Consider the following 14,240-nt stretch of genomic DNA (forward strand, 5'->3'; position numbering starts at 1 on the left):
CACCCCCCTACGCCCTGCTACACCCCGGAACGCCCTTCTGTGCCCCGCAAAGCCTTTTTATACCCCACAACGCCCGCGTAAGCCTACTACACCCCAAGTAACGCCCTTCTAGGCTCCGCTCGCCCCTCACGTGCCCGCTGCCACCCTGCGATGCCCGCTCGCCCCTACTGCATCCCAACGCCTACTACACCTGCAACGCCCTAACTCGCCCTACTACACCCTGCATCGCCCTGCTACGCCCCACTACACCCTGCATCGCCCTGCTACGCCCCGCTACGCCCCCACACGCCCGGCCACGCCCTACTACCTACTCCTGCAACCCCTGGTGGGCCCACATCGCCCTGCTACACCCCACAACGCCCCCCTGCCCCTACCACCCTGTAGCCCTTCAACCACCCCGCATGGCCTACTCGCCTTACTACACCCTATAGCGCCTTTCCTTCTGCCTGCTACACCCTGCTCCTTCCCCTACACCCCTGCTACACCCCATAGCCCTTCTGTGCCCGCAAAACCTTTTTTATACCCTAGCGCCCGCGCCGCCCTACTACACCCCTTAGCGCCCTTCTAGGCTCCGCTCGCCCTCGTGCCCGCTACGCCCTACTGCATCCCCCAACGCCCTACTACACCCTGCAACGCCCTGCTACGCCCTACTACACCCTGCATCGCCCTGCTACACCCCGCATCGCCCTGCTACGCCCTACTACACCCTGCAACGCCCTGCTAGGCCCCGCATCGCCCTGCTACACCCCACAACGCCCCCCTATGCCCTACTACACCCTGTAACGCCCTTCTACACCCCGCATAGCCCTGCTACGCCTTACTACACCCCACAACGCCTTTCTACGCCCCCCTATGCCCTGCTACACCCTGCTACGCCCCCCTACGCCCTGCTACACCCCGCTACGCCCCCCTACGCCCTGCTACACCCCGCAACGCCCTTCTGTGCCCCGCAAAGCCTTTTTATACCCCACAACGCCCCGCATCGCCCTACTACACCCCGCAACGCCCTTCTAGGCTCCGCTACGCCCTGCGATGCCCTGCTACGCCCTACTGCATCCCCCAACGCCCTACTACACCCTGAACTGCTACTGAACTATTATGTCTAGTCATAGTTCCAGGATCTTTATTGTTACTATAACCGCCGCTGTTCATCATCAGAATACTTTGTTGATCCCCTCAGGGAAATTATTTTCATTGCAGTTTCATTTCAACTGCTATTATTATTATGAATCATATTTCTCTCTATCTGCATATCTGTATATCAGTGTTTGCGTCCAAAACGGCCGCCCACCAAGAGCCAGGGTCTGTCCGAGGTTTCTCCCTAAAAGGGAGATTTCCCTCGCCACTGTTGCACCAAACGCTCGCACGTGGGAAATTGTTGGGTCTCTGTAAATGATAGAGTGTGGTCTAGACCTGCTCTATCTGTAAAGTGTCCTGACATAACTCTTGTTATGATTTGATACTATAAATAAAATTGAATTGAAACCAATAAACTACAATAACTATCTAGCTGGTGGAGGAGTTCTGGAGTCTCACACTTATCAAAAAGAAAGACCTGCAGCAATATGAACTATCTGTTGCACGCTCAAGCATGCAGACGCCTCTCCCTGTTTTCATCAGTGTGCGAAGACGCCACTAGTCGCCCAGTGCCAGCAACACTGAAGAGACACACTGCCCTCTAGTGCTTAGTCAGACTTGTCAAATGTCCCTCAGTTACGGCTTGTAGAGGGACTTGTACTGGGTCTGTATGTCTGTTTCTTCATTCCTTAATCTTTAAGAGTGTTGAGGGCAGAAAGAAATAGATCATAACAATGCTTAGTTTCTTCCAGTGAAGAAAAAACACCACAGCATCTTTGCCAACACAATAAGATGTCAGATGGCAATGAACCGGGGCTGTTTGACCATTGACATTTATTCTTAGACCAAGTCCAACTGGGAGCACTTTTGAGAACCAGTCATGACTTAGTACAAAGGAATACAATTAGGGCTGCAGCTAAGGACTTTTTTCATTGCCAATTGTGCTGTCAATTATTTTCTTGGTCAATCGATTAGTTGTTTGGTCTATAAAATGTCAGAAAATGGTGAAAAATGTCAGTCGGCTTTTCTTAAGCTCAAGATGACGTCCTAAAGTGTCTCGTTTGGTCCACAACTCAAAGAAATATTTTAGTTGCAGTTGACTGTCATAGAGCAGTGAAGAAACTAGAAAATATTAATATTTAAGAAGCTGGAAGAGTTTTGACTATGGACTTTTGTTTTAAAAAACAAAAATTAATAAATGATTTTGAGCCCAACTGATTATCGAAATAGTTGGTGATTAATTCAATAGTTGACAACTAATCGATTAATCTTTGCAGCTCTACATAAAATAGCAGGGTTTCCCCCAGGAAGGTTGTGGGCAGCCCGGGGGCGAGTGAAGTATGACCACAGACTGATGGCAGCATTCGTGTTTTCTCATTCTTAGTTTCTGTGGTAACGGTATCATCGAAGGAATCACGAAATCGAGAATTTAAACAAGCTAAACACATATTCCATAAGTCAGTGCTAAGCTAAAGCTAAATGGAGGTTTGAAAATATGACATCTTGAAAATTATATATATATATTTTTTTAAATGTATTCCCACTGGCTTAGGCCTGTTGGGGGGGAACTTAGGCCCGGTGGGCCACCAGGCTTACTACAGTAATACACTGGGGGGAAACCTGGATAGTGCTTGTGTAATAGTCCTCATACTGTTGTTCATAGTGAGAGAGTCAACTGTGATAGAATTCAATCCCCCTTTGAATTTTGAAAAGTTTGATATGTGATAGGAACAGTAAACAACTGTACAACAACATTAGTATGATCAAATACTGTGTATGCAGAACAGAATCAACTGATTTAACTCAAACGTTATAAGGTTGATGTCAGGCAAACAATCATAAAAAAAGTTGTATATATAATATATTTATAAAAAATCTACTTGGGTTTAAATGGATCTCTTTTCCCCTGGAAATGAACAACTGCTTACAAACTCAGCTAACCAATTTGAAATAAATAATACCACATTAGATGGTTATTTTCAAAAAAATACCAAGGAAATTATTATTGCGAAAAACTCCCGGCAAAGACATACAATGGAAAATACAAAGTACCTGCACTCTATAAAAATATTACAACTACATAATATGTAATATTTTTATAGAGTGCAGGTACTTTGTATTTGGTGTCTATGGAGAACCGATGGCTGACTGACGGCAGAGCAGCCTCTCCAGTCTGCCACCAGAGCTAAGTGATGGTGGGCAGGAAAAGGCAAAAGGCCAACTGGACTTGTTTGGGGACAAAGACTGTTGCGAGTGATACCGGTGGCCCGAGACTGAAATAATAGTCAACACACCCACGAGACCATGACAAGTCAACGATAATAGAATAAACAGACTCACAAGTAGGGTTGGGCATCGTTTTGATTTGAACAATTCTGATTCCAATTCCTATTCTTCCATTCGATGCCGGTTCTTATCGATTCTTTGAGGGGTGGAGTTGTAATGGGTCACACGCTTATTTCACAGATAAGAGGGAGATTTGATTTCATCCAAGTTGGAACTGGTACTCGATGTCCGAGCCTACTCACATGCTACAAATGCTGGAATAGAACTAGAGATGATGATGACACCGGTATCGGAAAAGCCTCCGATACTGCCTAAAATGCTCGTATCGGTATCCGAAAGTACTCAAGTTTATGCACCGGTCCAATACCACGTAATTTAGCCCCGGAGAAAAACTACTTTAAAGTACTTTATTTTTGTCCTTTTTTCCTCTATGACTGAATGTCAAACTCGATGATAAAATAAAGTTCTATGGCATTCATTGTTTGTGGTTGTTCATGTTTCACAAAAAATGTAACCTGAGCAAGAACAAAGATAGAAATCCTATCACATCCATACAGGGATAGTAGTATACAGGTTATCGGCCAATGGGCAAGTTCATGTATCGGAATCGGTATCGGGAAACAAACAAACAGTATTGGACTATCTCTAAATAGAACTAAGTCAATAGAAAGAGACTGACGAAGACATCGAGTCATTACCAGGTACTAGAGGTAGGCAGTAGGTTGGAGGTGTATGGCACTGCAGCAACGGTGAACTTCTGTAAACCACTGCCACCCATCAGGTAGGCAAAGCCACCATGAGGAACCCTGGAACTGACAGAGAAGGAAACGTCATTACCACAGACTTTAAGTGGATAGAAAGGCCATTGAACTGTTTCCCATGGTCTTTTGATTGGTACACAACAAAATGGCGACTGCTGTTAGTTGTCATAGAGACAATGCGCATCAGTGGGGCCGTAAACTGGGTCGCGGCTCGGCGCCCAATGCAGCTCGGGAGACGGTCCCTGGAGTTGCAGGGAGTGAGGAGGGACAGTTAGCCCCAGCGGCAGTGGGTCAGCGGCCCGCTAACGTTAGCCCCAGCGGCAGTGGGTCAGCTGACCGCTAAAGTTAGCCCCAGCGGCAGTGGGTCAGCGGCCCGCTAACATTAGCCCTAGCGGCAGTGGGTCAGCGGCCCGCTAAAGTTAGCCCTAGCGGCAGTGGGTCAGTGGACTGCTAACGTTAGCCCCAGCGGCAGTGGGTCAGCTGACCACTAAAGTTAGCCCAAGCGGCAGTGGGTCAGCGGCCCGCTAACGTTAGCCCCAGCGGCAGTGGGTCAGCTGACCGCTAAATTTAGCCCCAGCGGCAATGGGTCAGCGGCAATGGGTCAGCGGCCCGCTAACGTTAGCCCCAGCGGCAGTGGGTCAGTGGCCCGCTAACGTTAGCCCCAGCGGCAGTGGGTCAGCGGCCCGCCAACGTTAGCCCCAGCCCGCTGTTCAGCTCATTCTCTGTAACAGATGCAGCAAGCACGGCGGAACCAGCAAGTCAGCCAGCCGGTGTTAGTTGGCTAACGTTAGCTTGCTAACTCCACCTTAGCCCCCTTGCCACATCGTTCACAGAAAAACGAGCTGAATGGAGCGGTCACTCGTGGCGATAGCAATGTGCTTTGTGTGGCTGAAGCATGAAGTTAATTTGACTCATTAACGGCTGGCTCTCTGCCTCGTAACCTTGCAAAACCTCAGCGCCGCGACTTATTATCGGAAGTTTATTCGTTACCATGGCAAAGGTACACATAAAAATGGCGGCTGCTCTGACTATTCTGCTACGTTGATTTGAATGAAACTGGCCTTTCTATCCATTTTATTTCAATGTTCATTGCTAATTACTAGACAGTCGCACATTTGGTGTATCAAGACCGAAAGTGGAAACCCAGCAGACAAACCTTCCAGTGACAAACTGAAGCAGCAGAACCCGTTCCTCCTGGGTCAGGCTGTTCACCACCTCCCAGAACCACTGCAAAACAAACGCAGACAGATCAGCTGATGGGTCCGTTTGTCCAGAAAGAAGATGTTACGATGTGACATGAATATAGTTCTGCCTGACCGGTGGCAGAACAGAACAGGTCCTGGTATTGAGTCAGGGGTCTGCAGGTTTCACAAAGTCAAATTTAAGACTTTTTAAGACCTTTTTTAAGTACATTATGGATGAAATTTAAGAACTATATAGCGACATAAAAAAAATAAAAAATGTCAGTGTGGAAAAGAATGTGTAAAACAATTCCCTGATTTCTTCCTTGGCATTATAGGACTGGGGTCTAGATTGGCTACAGTATAAGTGCATGTTGGTCTCATTTGTAGTCGTAATACAACAAATTATAATTGGACTAACGACAGAACGAACTACAACACCAAAGAATTAAAAAAGAACATAGTTCAGCGCTGCGAGAACATTTCAGTGAGCATTAGAGGTAGGGAAATTAAGACCGGTTTAAAATTATTTAAGAACTACTAACATTTAGATTTTTGACTTTTTAAGACCCCGTGGAAATCCTGTGAGTATTGTTGGGGAATGTTAAACTATCTCTCCTAAACATTATGCTCATCATTCTTCAGCATTCCTCGGAGGAAATTTTGTTATTTTCAACTTTGGGGTTTTTTCCCTGTAAGTGGTGAACATTTGATCACTGAACACAGAAACTGCCCTCATGTTCGGTAGTTCTGGATTCAAAATATAAAATGATGCATAAGTGTTCAAAGTGCTGGACTGAAATCATGTATTCACTTCTTTCCCTGAACTGGAGCTTCAATAGGCACCTGGCCAGGTTACAGTATATCCAGCTTCTGGTGCATTTTAAAATGAACAGTTTTAAAAATGCAATGGCAGCTGTGTGTAAATATGCTAATATCACATACGGTGGTAAGGATGCGACGTATGGGCACATCTGGCTCTCAAACTAAATGCTGAGGTAAAGACTGAGCATGTTTTGACATGGCATTTTAGCCTTTAATATACAGGAAAGCTGTAGACACGAAATAGGAGGGGGGGACTCAAACCCTGAGCCGAGGACTGAGCCTCTGCATATGGGCGCCCACTCTACCAGGTGAGCTACCCAGGCGCCCAGACTAACAGTTCAAAGCTGATAACACATTGTGAGTAAGTCTGCTCACGTGTCAACCGTTCTTTATAGTCTGACATTTAAAAAGAATATCATCAATGAGAAGAAAAAAAATGAAAAAAATGATACTACCGCATTGCTTGGTAAATGTTGCTTTCCTCAAACTCTTTTCAAACAAATCCATAAATGGAATGAAGTAACATCCTGGCTTAAGGTTTGGACAACCAAACTGGTAAACATCGTAGTCAACCAGATTATTCAAGTGAAACATAATTGTCTGTTCTTGGAGGATTTAATCCACGTCAGACTCGCAGAAAAACCAAACAAGCCCACCTGGACGACTGGCTCCTGAGGGTCGTAGCCACTGGTGTACTCAGTGTTCCTGTACCAATCCTGCACATCGATCTCTGGCATCCCTGACAGCAGGAGCTCCTGCACACACACGCGCACACACACACACACACACACACACACACACACACACACACACACACACACACACACACACACACACACACACACACACACACACACACACACACACACACAAAAAATAATCACTAATTTCCTAAAACAGCTGGACAGTGTGGTTTTTAGCAAACAATACTTAAACAAGAGGAGATAAAAAAATTTCAGCTATGGATTCATCCACATTTGGTGCTCTAGTGAGTATATGGGGCTGCAGGACATTGTGTGTGTCTGTGTGAATCTGAGCCAAAAAACACTAAAGTGTGTGTGTATGTGTGTGTGTGTTCATTGTAATGACGGAACACGTCACCCAGTGCAAGAGTGTGGCTCACTGATGTCTTTTTAATAGTCTTTCGGAGAACAATGAAGCTCCATGGCACGGAGGAATACGATATGTCAGGCTTTGGATACACACGCAGTTCTTGTTAGTAGGATACAGTCATTGTTGGTTTGACTCCGGCACGTGGGATTATTTTGTTGTTTTGGTCAATAAGAAAAATATGGAATATTGCCCTTCTTATCCTTTAAACTCCAGGCACACGTACACTGATGGAATCGGAATCGGCAGCGAGAGTAAAACAGACACAAAACAGGCCGTTCAGTTGCCAGTTGCCTTGCGATGACAGCAGGGCCGAGGCATGTCCAACAAATCCAAGGTGGGATAATCCTCATGCTATACTATTGATCATTGCACAAGTGAGGACATGAAATCTGCCGACACACACAGGAAAGAAATGGGAGTTGGGAGAAGAGGGTTGGGCTTCAAGGTCACCGTAGTAACACCCTCCACCCCCACCCGCTACAGCCCCGCCACATCCAGACATGGCTAATCAATCCCTGCATCAGAGCCGAGCGGGCGGGCAAGCGGAGGGAAGCAAGGAGAATGTCAACAATAAAAGACGATGGATGAGGAAAAGCATATATATATATATATATATATATATATATATATATATATATGTTTCAATATGTCTGTTTGTTCATGTATGCACCAACCGCCAAGGCAAATTCCACGTAAGTGTAAGCTCTTGTGGCAATAAAACCTTTTCTGGTTCTGAGAGGACAGGGAGGTTGGAGGAGAATGACTAACCAATTCGTATTCGTCGAAAAGCTGGATGAGCGAGGGGGGGATGAAGGTGTGGAATCCTTGCAGGAAGGCATTTATCTGAGGCTGGATGGCTCGCGTCATCCTCAGCTCCGTCACCAGCTGGACGTACTCGGCCTGAGAGAGGACACGGACACAGACACACACCCAGATCAAAGTCCCCGAGAAATACTGATGGACCAGAGAAAGAGACATAGCTCATGCATAGTTATTATTTCGGCTCCTGTTCTCTGCTTTGTGAGACAGTGCCATCTGCAGGAACACTGCGGTACTGCACTCTCTAATTGGGACTCTTCCTCCCAATTAGCTGGAGGAGAGAGATCAATTGCTCATAAGAGACCAACAATGGATGGATATACTAGAGGGGAACTTCAGCCGGCCATTCATTTTTGGTCTGACTTGATTCTGACATAAACAACATGTGTGAGACACCTGTCCAAATATTCAAATCAAAAAGAAAAAGCAGAAAGCACCCGTCTTTAAAAGCTCTAAGATATTCTGAGTAGGTCACATCATCATGTAAGCTGTTTCAAATCTTGGCCGCCACACATTTAAATCAAAACCACCCAGATCCATAAAATGTGACTGTGATTTTTTGATACCTCTCATGTCAGGTAAACATGAAGTTGGATCTAGAAGCCAGTTAGAATGGCTTAGCATAAATACAAACATTTGTTAAAACAAAAGGTTTAATGGGAGATTGCCAGGAAACCAGTGGATACATGTGACCATGTACCATCTTATTTTGTACGATCTGTGATCTCATAGATGCGTCAAAAGGCCATGGTAATAAATATTACAGCCATAGTTCATTTTATCAACTGTATCCCGGCCATTCTTACAGCTCACGTTAAATGATTGTAATTTTGTCTTACAGCACAAATGTGTCTACATTTTTTTAATTAATAGTCAAATGTTAAGTTCTGGAAAACGACTTATTTAGACGAGCACCCTGGGGTACCCAAGCCCAAGGAGGAGAAACACTGTGGACATTTTTATCAAGAAATTATTTGAAAAATATGTAAAATAAAACAGAACCACCTATCACTGAACTCTGCCCTTTGACCAAACCAACGTGTTCTTGCGTTATGTTGACATTAATGCCTCTGACTGGTCGCGGCGACTGACCTTGTTGTCCTGGGTGACCAGGATGCTGGTCCCTCCGGGTTTGAGCGGCATTTCCTCCATCGCCCCGAACACGTCTGTCTCTACGGAGAAGGTGAGCTCCAGACCCAGATCGCTGATGTCGTTGTCCAGGATCCACTGCAGGTTCTTGGCATACTCTGGATCGATGGACGACACATCCTGGTAGTTCACTGGGATACCTGGGAAACGCACAATTTTCAATTCACAAGTTGTATTGTCACATGCACAGTAAGGTAACAATACTGTACAATGGGATTCTTCCTTTGCTGTCCACAGAATGCCAAAGACTTACACATTAGTTATAGTATGGAAAGTAAAGGATTTTTTTAACTTAGTAATTAACACAAATGTTAACTTTGATAATCACTAGGGCTCAACTCCCAGATTTTCTTAATGTTCCAAGTGTATGGCACTAGCCTAGGAATCTAGACGCACCCTATCAGCAGCAAATGTCATTTGCAGCCAGGGTCAGTCTAGCAACTCTCCATTGGCTTGGAACTGGAAAAACCAAATTCTGGTCAGGCCAATCACATCGTGTATAGAGTCGGTGGGTGGGCTTAACATAAGGAGGGCAGTGTTGCGATGGTTCTGTGTGAATTCCCTGCTACTTGAAAACAAAGAAGAGGTCTTTCGAATCGGCTTTGGCCGTGACTCTGGAAGACTTGGAGTTAAGCACTTTAAGCACTTTCCTTTTCATTCTTAAAAAAGGAAAATGTGTTCGGAGTTTAATATATCAACTAGTGTTGCTCTGGTTGGCTCTGAGTGCAGAGGGAATTTGAAAGTTTATCCCGCCCCTCGGATTGAGCCCTGCCAATGGTGAGTTCCCAGACCCGACATCTTGACGTGGGGCTGGCTTGTCAGGCTAGTATGGCACTATATAATTCTCCACTTTGCAATGTTTAAAACAAATGCAATATCTAAAACATTTAACATTACAATAATGCTAATACGGTTATGATAGTAACGTACTTTTCTGGAATCTGATCAAAACATCACTAGAGTCATGTCAGGGTACCATCAGGTCAACAATAATGTATAAAGAATAAAAATGATCAAGTTATCCAACACTGAACGCTTGAAACCCTAGACATGCAATCAGCAGTGTGTGTATGACGCATGTGTGTTCCAGTATGACTTCTTTTTAGCTAATTAACCCATACGATTATTATATATTATTAATCAACACACTAATCTGACTCTTATCTACACAGATGCTTGTGTTCTTTTACCCAGAATGTGTTTGTAGAAGGAGCGGGTGAAATAGATGTTGACCAGCTGTCGGTGGTACAGAGCCAGACCCAGGATCTGACCTGCGAACAGGAAGTAGTTCAGATGGTCCGGGTTCACCGACGAGTTACTGTTCGGCTGAAAAGTGGTACCTGTAGATCACACACACACGCACACACACAAGCACACACCGTCATTCCACATGATAAGGTTCTGCTTGTCACACTGAATGTTATCACAGTAATGGTGCGTTCTTTTTGTCCACCGAAGTCGATTTACGAGTCATTTTCCGGAGTTACGAACCGGAAGTTGCAAAAAGAACGCCACCGAGGTCGTATATATACGACTCGTCAAGTCGTCTGAACTCAGAGGACCCCGAGTTCACTTTCAAAGATGGCTACGTCATGCATCACACGTAGTAAACATTGTGGTTTTCTACAATTTTAAGCACTTTTGTCTTTGTTGTAACCAAATGAAGAAGTCGTACACATAGCACTGTATACTGCTACCTATAGACATGTCTCTACAGTCTTATTAGGAGTTAAACATAGTGCTGTATACTGCTACCTATAGACATGTCTCTACAGTCTTATTAGGAGTTAAACATAGCGCTGTATACTGCTAACTATAGACATGTCTCTACAGTCTTATTAGGAGTTAAACATAGTGCTGTATACTGCTACCTATAGACATGTCTCTACAGTCTTATTAGGAGTTAAACATAGCGCTGTATACTGCTACCTATAGACATGTCTCTACAGTCTTATTAGGAGTTAAACATAGCACTGTATACTGCTACCTATAGACATGTCTCTACAGTCTTATTAGGAGTTAAACATAGTGCTGTATACTGCTACCTATAGACATGTCTCTACAGTCTTATTAGGAGTTAAACATAGTGCTGTATACTGCTACCTATAGACATGTCTCTACAGTCTTATTAGGAGTTAAACATAGTGCTGTATACTGCTACCTATAGACATGTCTCTACAGTCTTATTAGGAGTTAAATACCGCCTGATTAGTTATTTTGCAGCTTGTGCAGCTGAAATTGGCTAGAGACGCTTGGTTGCTATATGACAACAATGGCTTAAGCCGAGACTTGAGCTGAAAGCAGAGCAGTAGCCTAACGTTAACGTTAATCAAAACGTAATTTTCATGTATCAAACTGTGAAATATATTTGTGTAATATGTCAATAACTGGGTGAATAGAATCCTAAATGTTAATAAAAATGTTACAAAAATCCATCTTTTCTCCGACTCGTAGTATTGTGTGACAAAAAGAACGCAACAACCCGCGGTTATTCGTTTTCCGACATGGATGTGACGTCACACTCGAGCTACTAGTCGCGATTACAAGACAAAAAGAACGCACCATAAGGAAAGTGACACGTACCATCAGCTGACTGAGTGAACAGAGCATAGTCTGGGTTGATGATCTCATTGGACAGGATGTCAAACCACTCCCGAACCACCCCCTGGCCCTGTAAAAACACCGACAAATGCATCACAACTAACAGCTGTGGATTCAATGAGACATGGGACTGGAGTAGGGCTGGGCAGTATATCGATAGTATATCGACATCAATATATGAGGCTAGATATTGTTAGGAATATTTAGTAGTACTGTAGCGAACAATCATCTTAAAAGAATGGCTGTTCTTGGGCAAAGTCACACACACATAGTGATACACACACACACACACACACACACACACACACACACACACACACACACACACACACACACACAGAGCATTGACATTTGAGGGTGGCAGTTAGACTGGTTGAAATAGTTTGAATTCTTCTTAAAGTAACCTGATCCCGTCCTTGTAAACGAGTGAACAATACCCAGGGGGTAAGGGAGAGCGGGAAATCTCTTTCCAGGGTGTTGTCCTCTACCATTGGATGGATCGAATGCCAAGAAGCTGGGCACCAACCAGGAAGCGCCAAAGTTTAAAACACGGCAGCCTCCCGCATTTTCAAAACATTTTCATATATTGAGCTGTGACTTTTGAACGGCATTCTTTTCGGGGAAAGGAGAGACACAGCGCTCCGCTGACTGTGGCTTCTCAAACCGGAAGAATCCTTGTATACATATATAAGTTGCTATTATTATTCCAGCTTTAATAAACCACCTTAAATAAAAGAAGTTGTTTGTCTTCTGTCCTAACTGACCAAACTGGACAGCGTCAATATCGTCTTAAATTATTATAAGTGTTGTCTTTTCCTGGTTTTAAAGGCTGCATTACAGTAAAGTGTTGCCATTTTATGAACTTAGCAGGCTTGCTAGCTGTTTCATTATTTGCCTTTAACCACTTAGTCATTATATCCACATTACTGATGATTATTTAGAAGAAAAAAAATCTCATTGTGTGAATATTTTGTAAAAAAGCACCAATAGTCCACCCTACAATCTCGCTGCAATATCGACATCGATGTATTTGGTCAAGAATATCGTAATATTGGATTTTCTTTTTTTTTTCTATCACCCAGCTCTAAACTGCAGTACTGTTGATCAGCTGACAGCTGAAACAGGCCAGAAAAAGGAGATGGATTACTCAGAACTCCTGCAGTGCCACATGAATTTAGAAACCCACCATCCCCTCCTCGCCATGGAAGCGAACAGCGATGCCCTGTTTGAGTTTCTCATTGGTGGACTTGGAAACCATCTCGCAGCTACTCCTGAATATGGAATCTGTTAGTGAGAAAGAACACACACACAAAAAAAATACGTATCGGTACACTAAGAACAAAACATTAAGGAGAAAAAGTTGTGGAGAACAGATGGAAAATATGTCGGTCTGGGTTGGAGCTACATGCTTTCTGTTCTTTCTTTTATTGACTGGACAAACTCCAATTAGAAGCTGGCAATTTATTGCTTATTGGCATAAATTCACAACCTGTAGAACTTGATATTTTATCACTTTATCGCACACAATTTTGCACCAAGCAGCATCTATACTGTGTACCAGTCACAAACACCTTTCCATAGCGAATGATGTTGGAAATCATTAGTAGTAACAGAAGACAAACTAGTTCTTAGTAAAAACGTAAAAAAAAAAAAATCTGAAATAAATGAATGTTGAATGTTAATGATGAATGATCTCATCTATCCCAAGGTGTTGTGTCTTAGTCACAATCCACTACACATTAATTATATCAAAAGCCATTTTTGCTACTATTTATGGTTTGGCATCCTTTCAGCAATAGCCCTTAAATGTCTTTACATTCTGTAATTGCCTTTCTTATTCACTAGTTTTCATTGTTTGTGTGTTATTCAAATGGTGTACCCACACATATGGTTTTCACAGGAAATGATGCACACATGTAATAAGGTAATGCTTGTGATGCAGAAGACTCCCCTCTGTTCGTGTATAAAGAGGACCTTTTGTACCTCTGTGGATGAGCAGGATGTCGTTCTCGTTGACCGGACGATGAACCATGTCTGAGTCCGGCTGGCCGGCCAGCAGATGCTCATAGAACCACTCGCAGCGATCTTTGAAGGGCTGAGGGAGGAAACAAGACTTCATCCCACACTGCGCGGCACTTTCCTGAACTAATTACCACTTCGCTGTGCTTTCAACTCTCAGACTGTGGATTTTTCAGTCTCAACCGACGGCTCAGAAAGCCTTCAGTGCTGAAAAACCCGTCTGTAATACAGAGATGAGGCTCGGGGTCTATTTGCATAATATATGCCTTTGTTCTCTAAGCGTTGGAGGTAGAGTGAAGGATGAGCATGGAAGAGAGGGGGAAAAAAAGGCTTTTCCCACTGGGGCTGCGGGGCGTACAGAGAGAGGAATCAGGAGATGAAATCAAATTCACCAGGTTAAAGTCTGTAA

General features: G+C 44.0%; 1 protein-coding gene across 3 annotated transcripts in view; it reads right to left on the reverse strand.

Moving 5' to 3' along the window:
- Positions 1 to 14,240, reverse strand: part of hace1 (HECT domain and ankyrin repeat containing E3 ubiquitin protein ligase 1) — a 39,000-nt gene that overhangs the window by 2,825 nt on the left and 21,935 nt on the right. For all 3 annotated transcript variants that reach the window (XM_028580659.1, XM_028580658.1, XM_028580660.1), the window contains 9 exons: positions 13,796 to 13,907; positions 12,999 to 13,096; positions 11,795 to 11,882; positions 10,402 to 10,551; positions 9,155 to 9,351; positions 8,012 to 8,143; positions 6,787 to 6,885; positions 5,281 to 5,351; positions 4,062 to 4,175 (listed from right to left, as the gene is read on the reverse strand). In XM_028580659.1, coding sequence (XP_028436460.1) covers positions 4,062 to 4,175; positions 5,281 to 5,351; positions 6,787 to 6,885; positions 8,012 to 8,143; positions 9,155 to 9,351; positions 10,402 to 10,551; positions 11,795 to 11,882; positions 12,999 to 13,096; positions 13,796 to 13,907 — 1,061 coding nt within the window. The remainder of the gene's footprint in view (positions 1 to 4,061; positions 4,176 to 5,280; positions 5,352 to 6,786; positions 6,886 to 8,011; positions 8,144 to 9,154; positions 9,352 to 10,401; positions 10,552 to 11,794; positions 11,883 to 12,998; positions 13,097 to 13,795; positions 13,908 to 14,240) is intronic.

The sequence above is a fragment of the Perca flavescens genome, chromosome 6 (genome assembly GCF_004354835.1).
Source record: "Perca flavescens isolate YP-PL-M2 chromosome 6, PFLA_1.0, whole genome shotgun sequence".
NCBI lineage: Eukaryota > Metazoa > Chordata > Actinopteri > Perciformes > Percidae > Perca > Perca flavescens.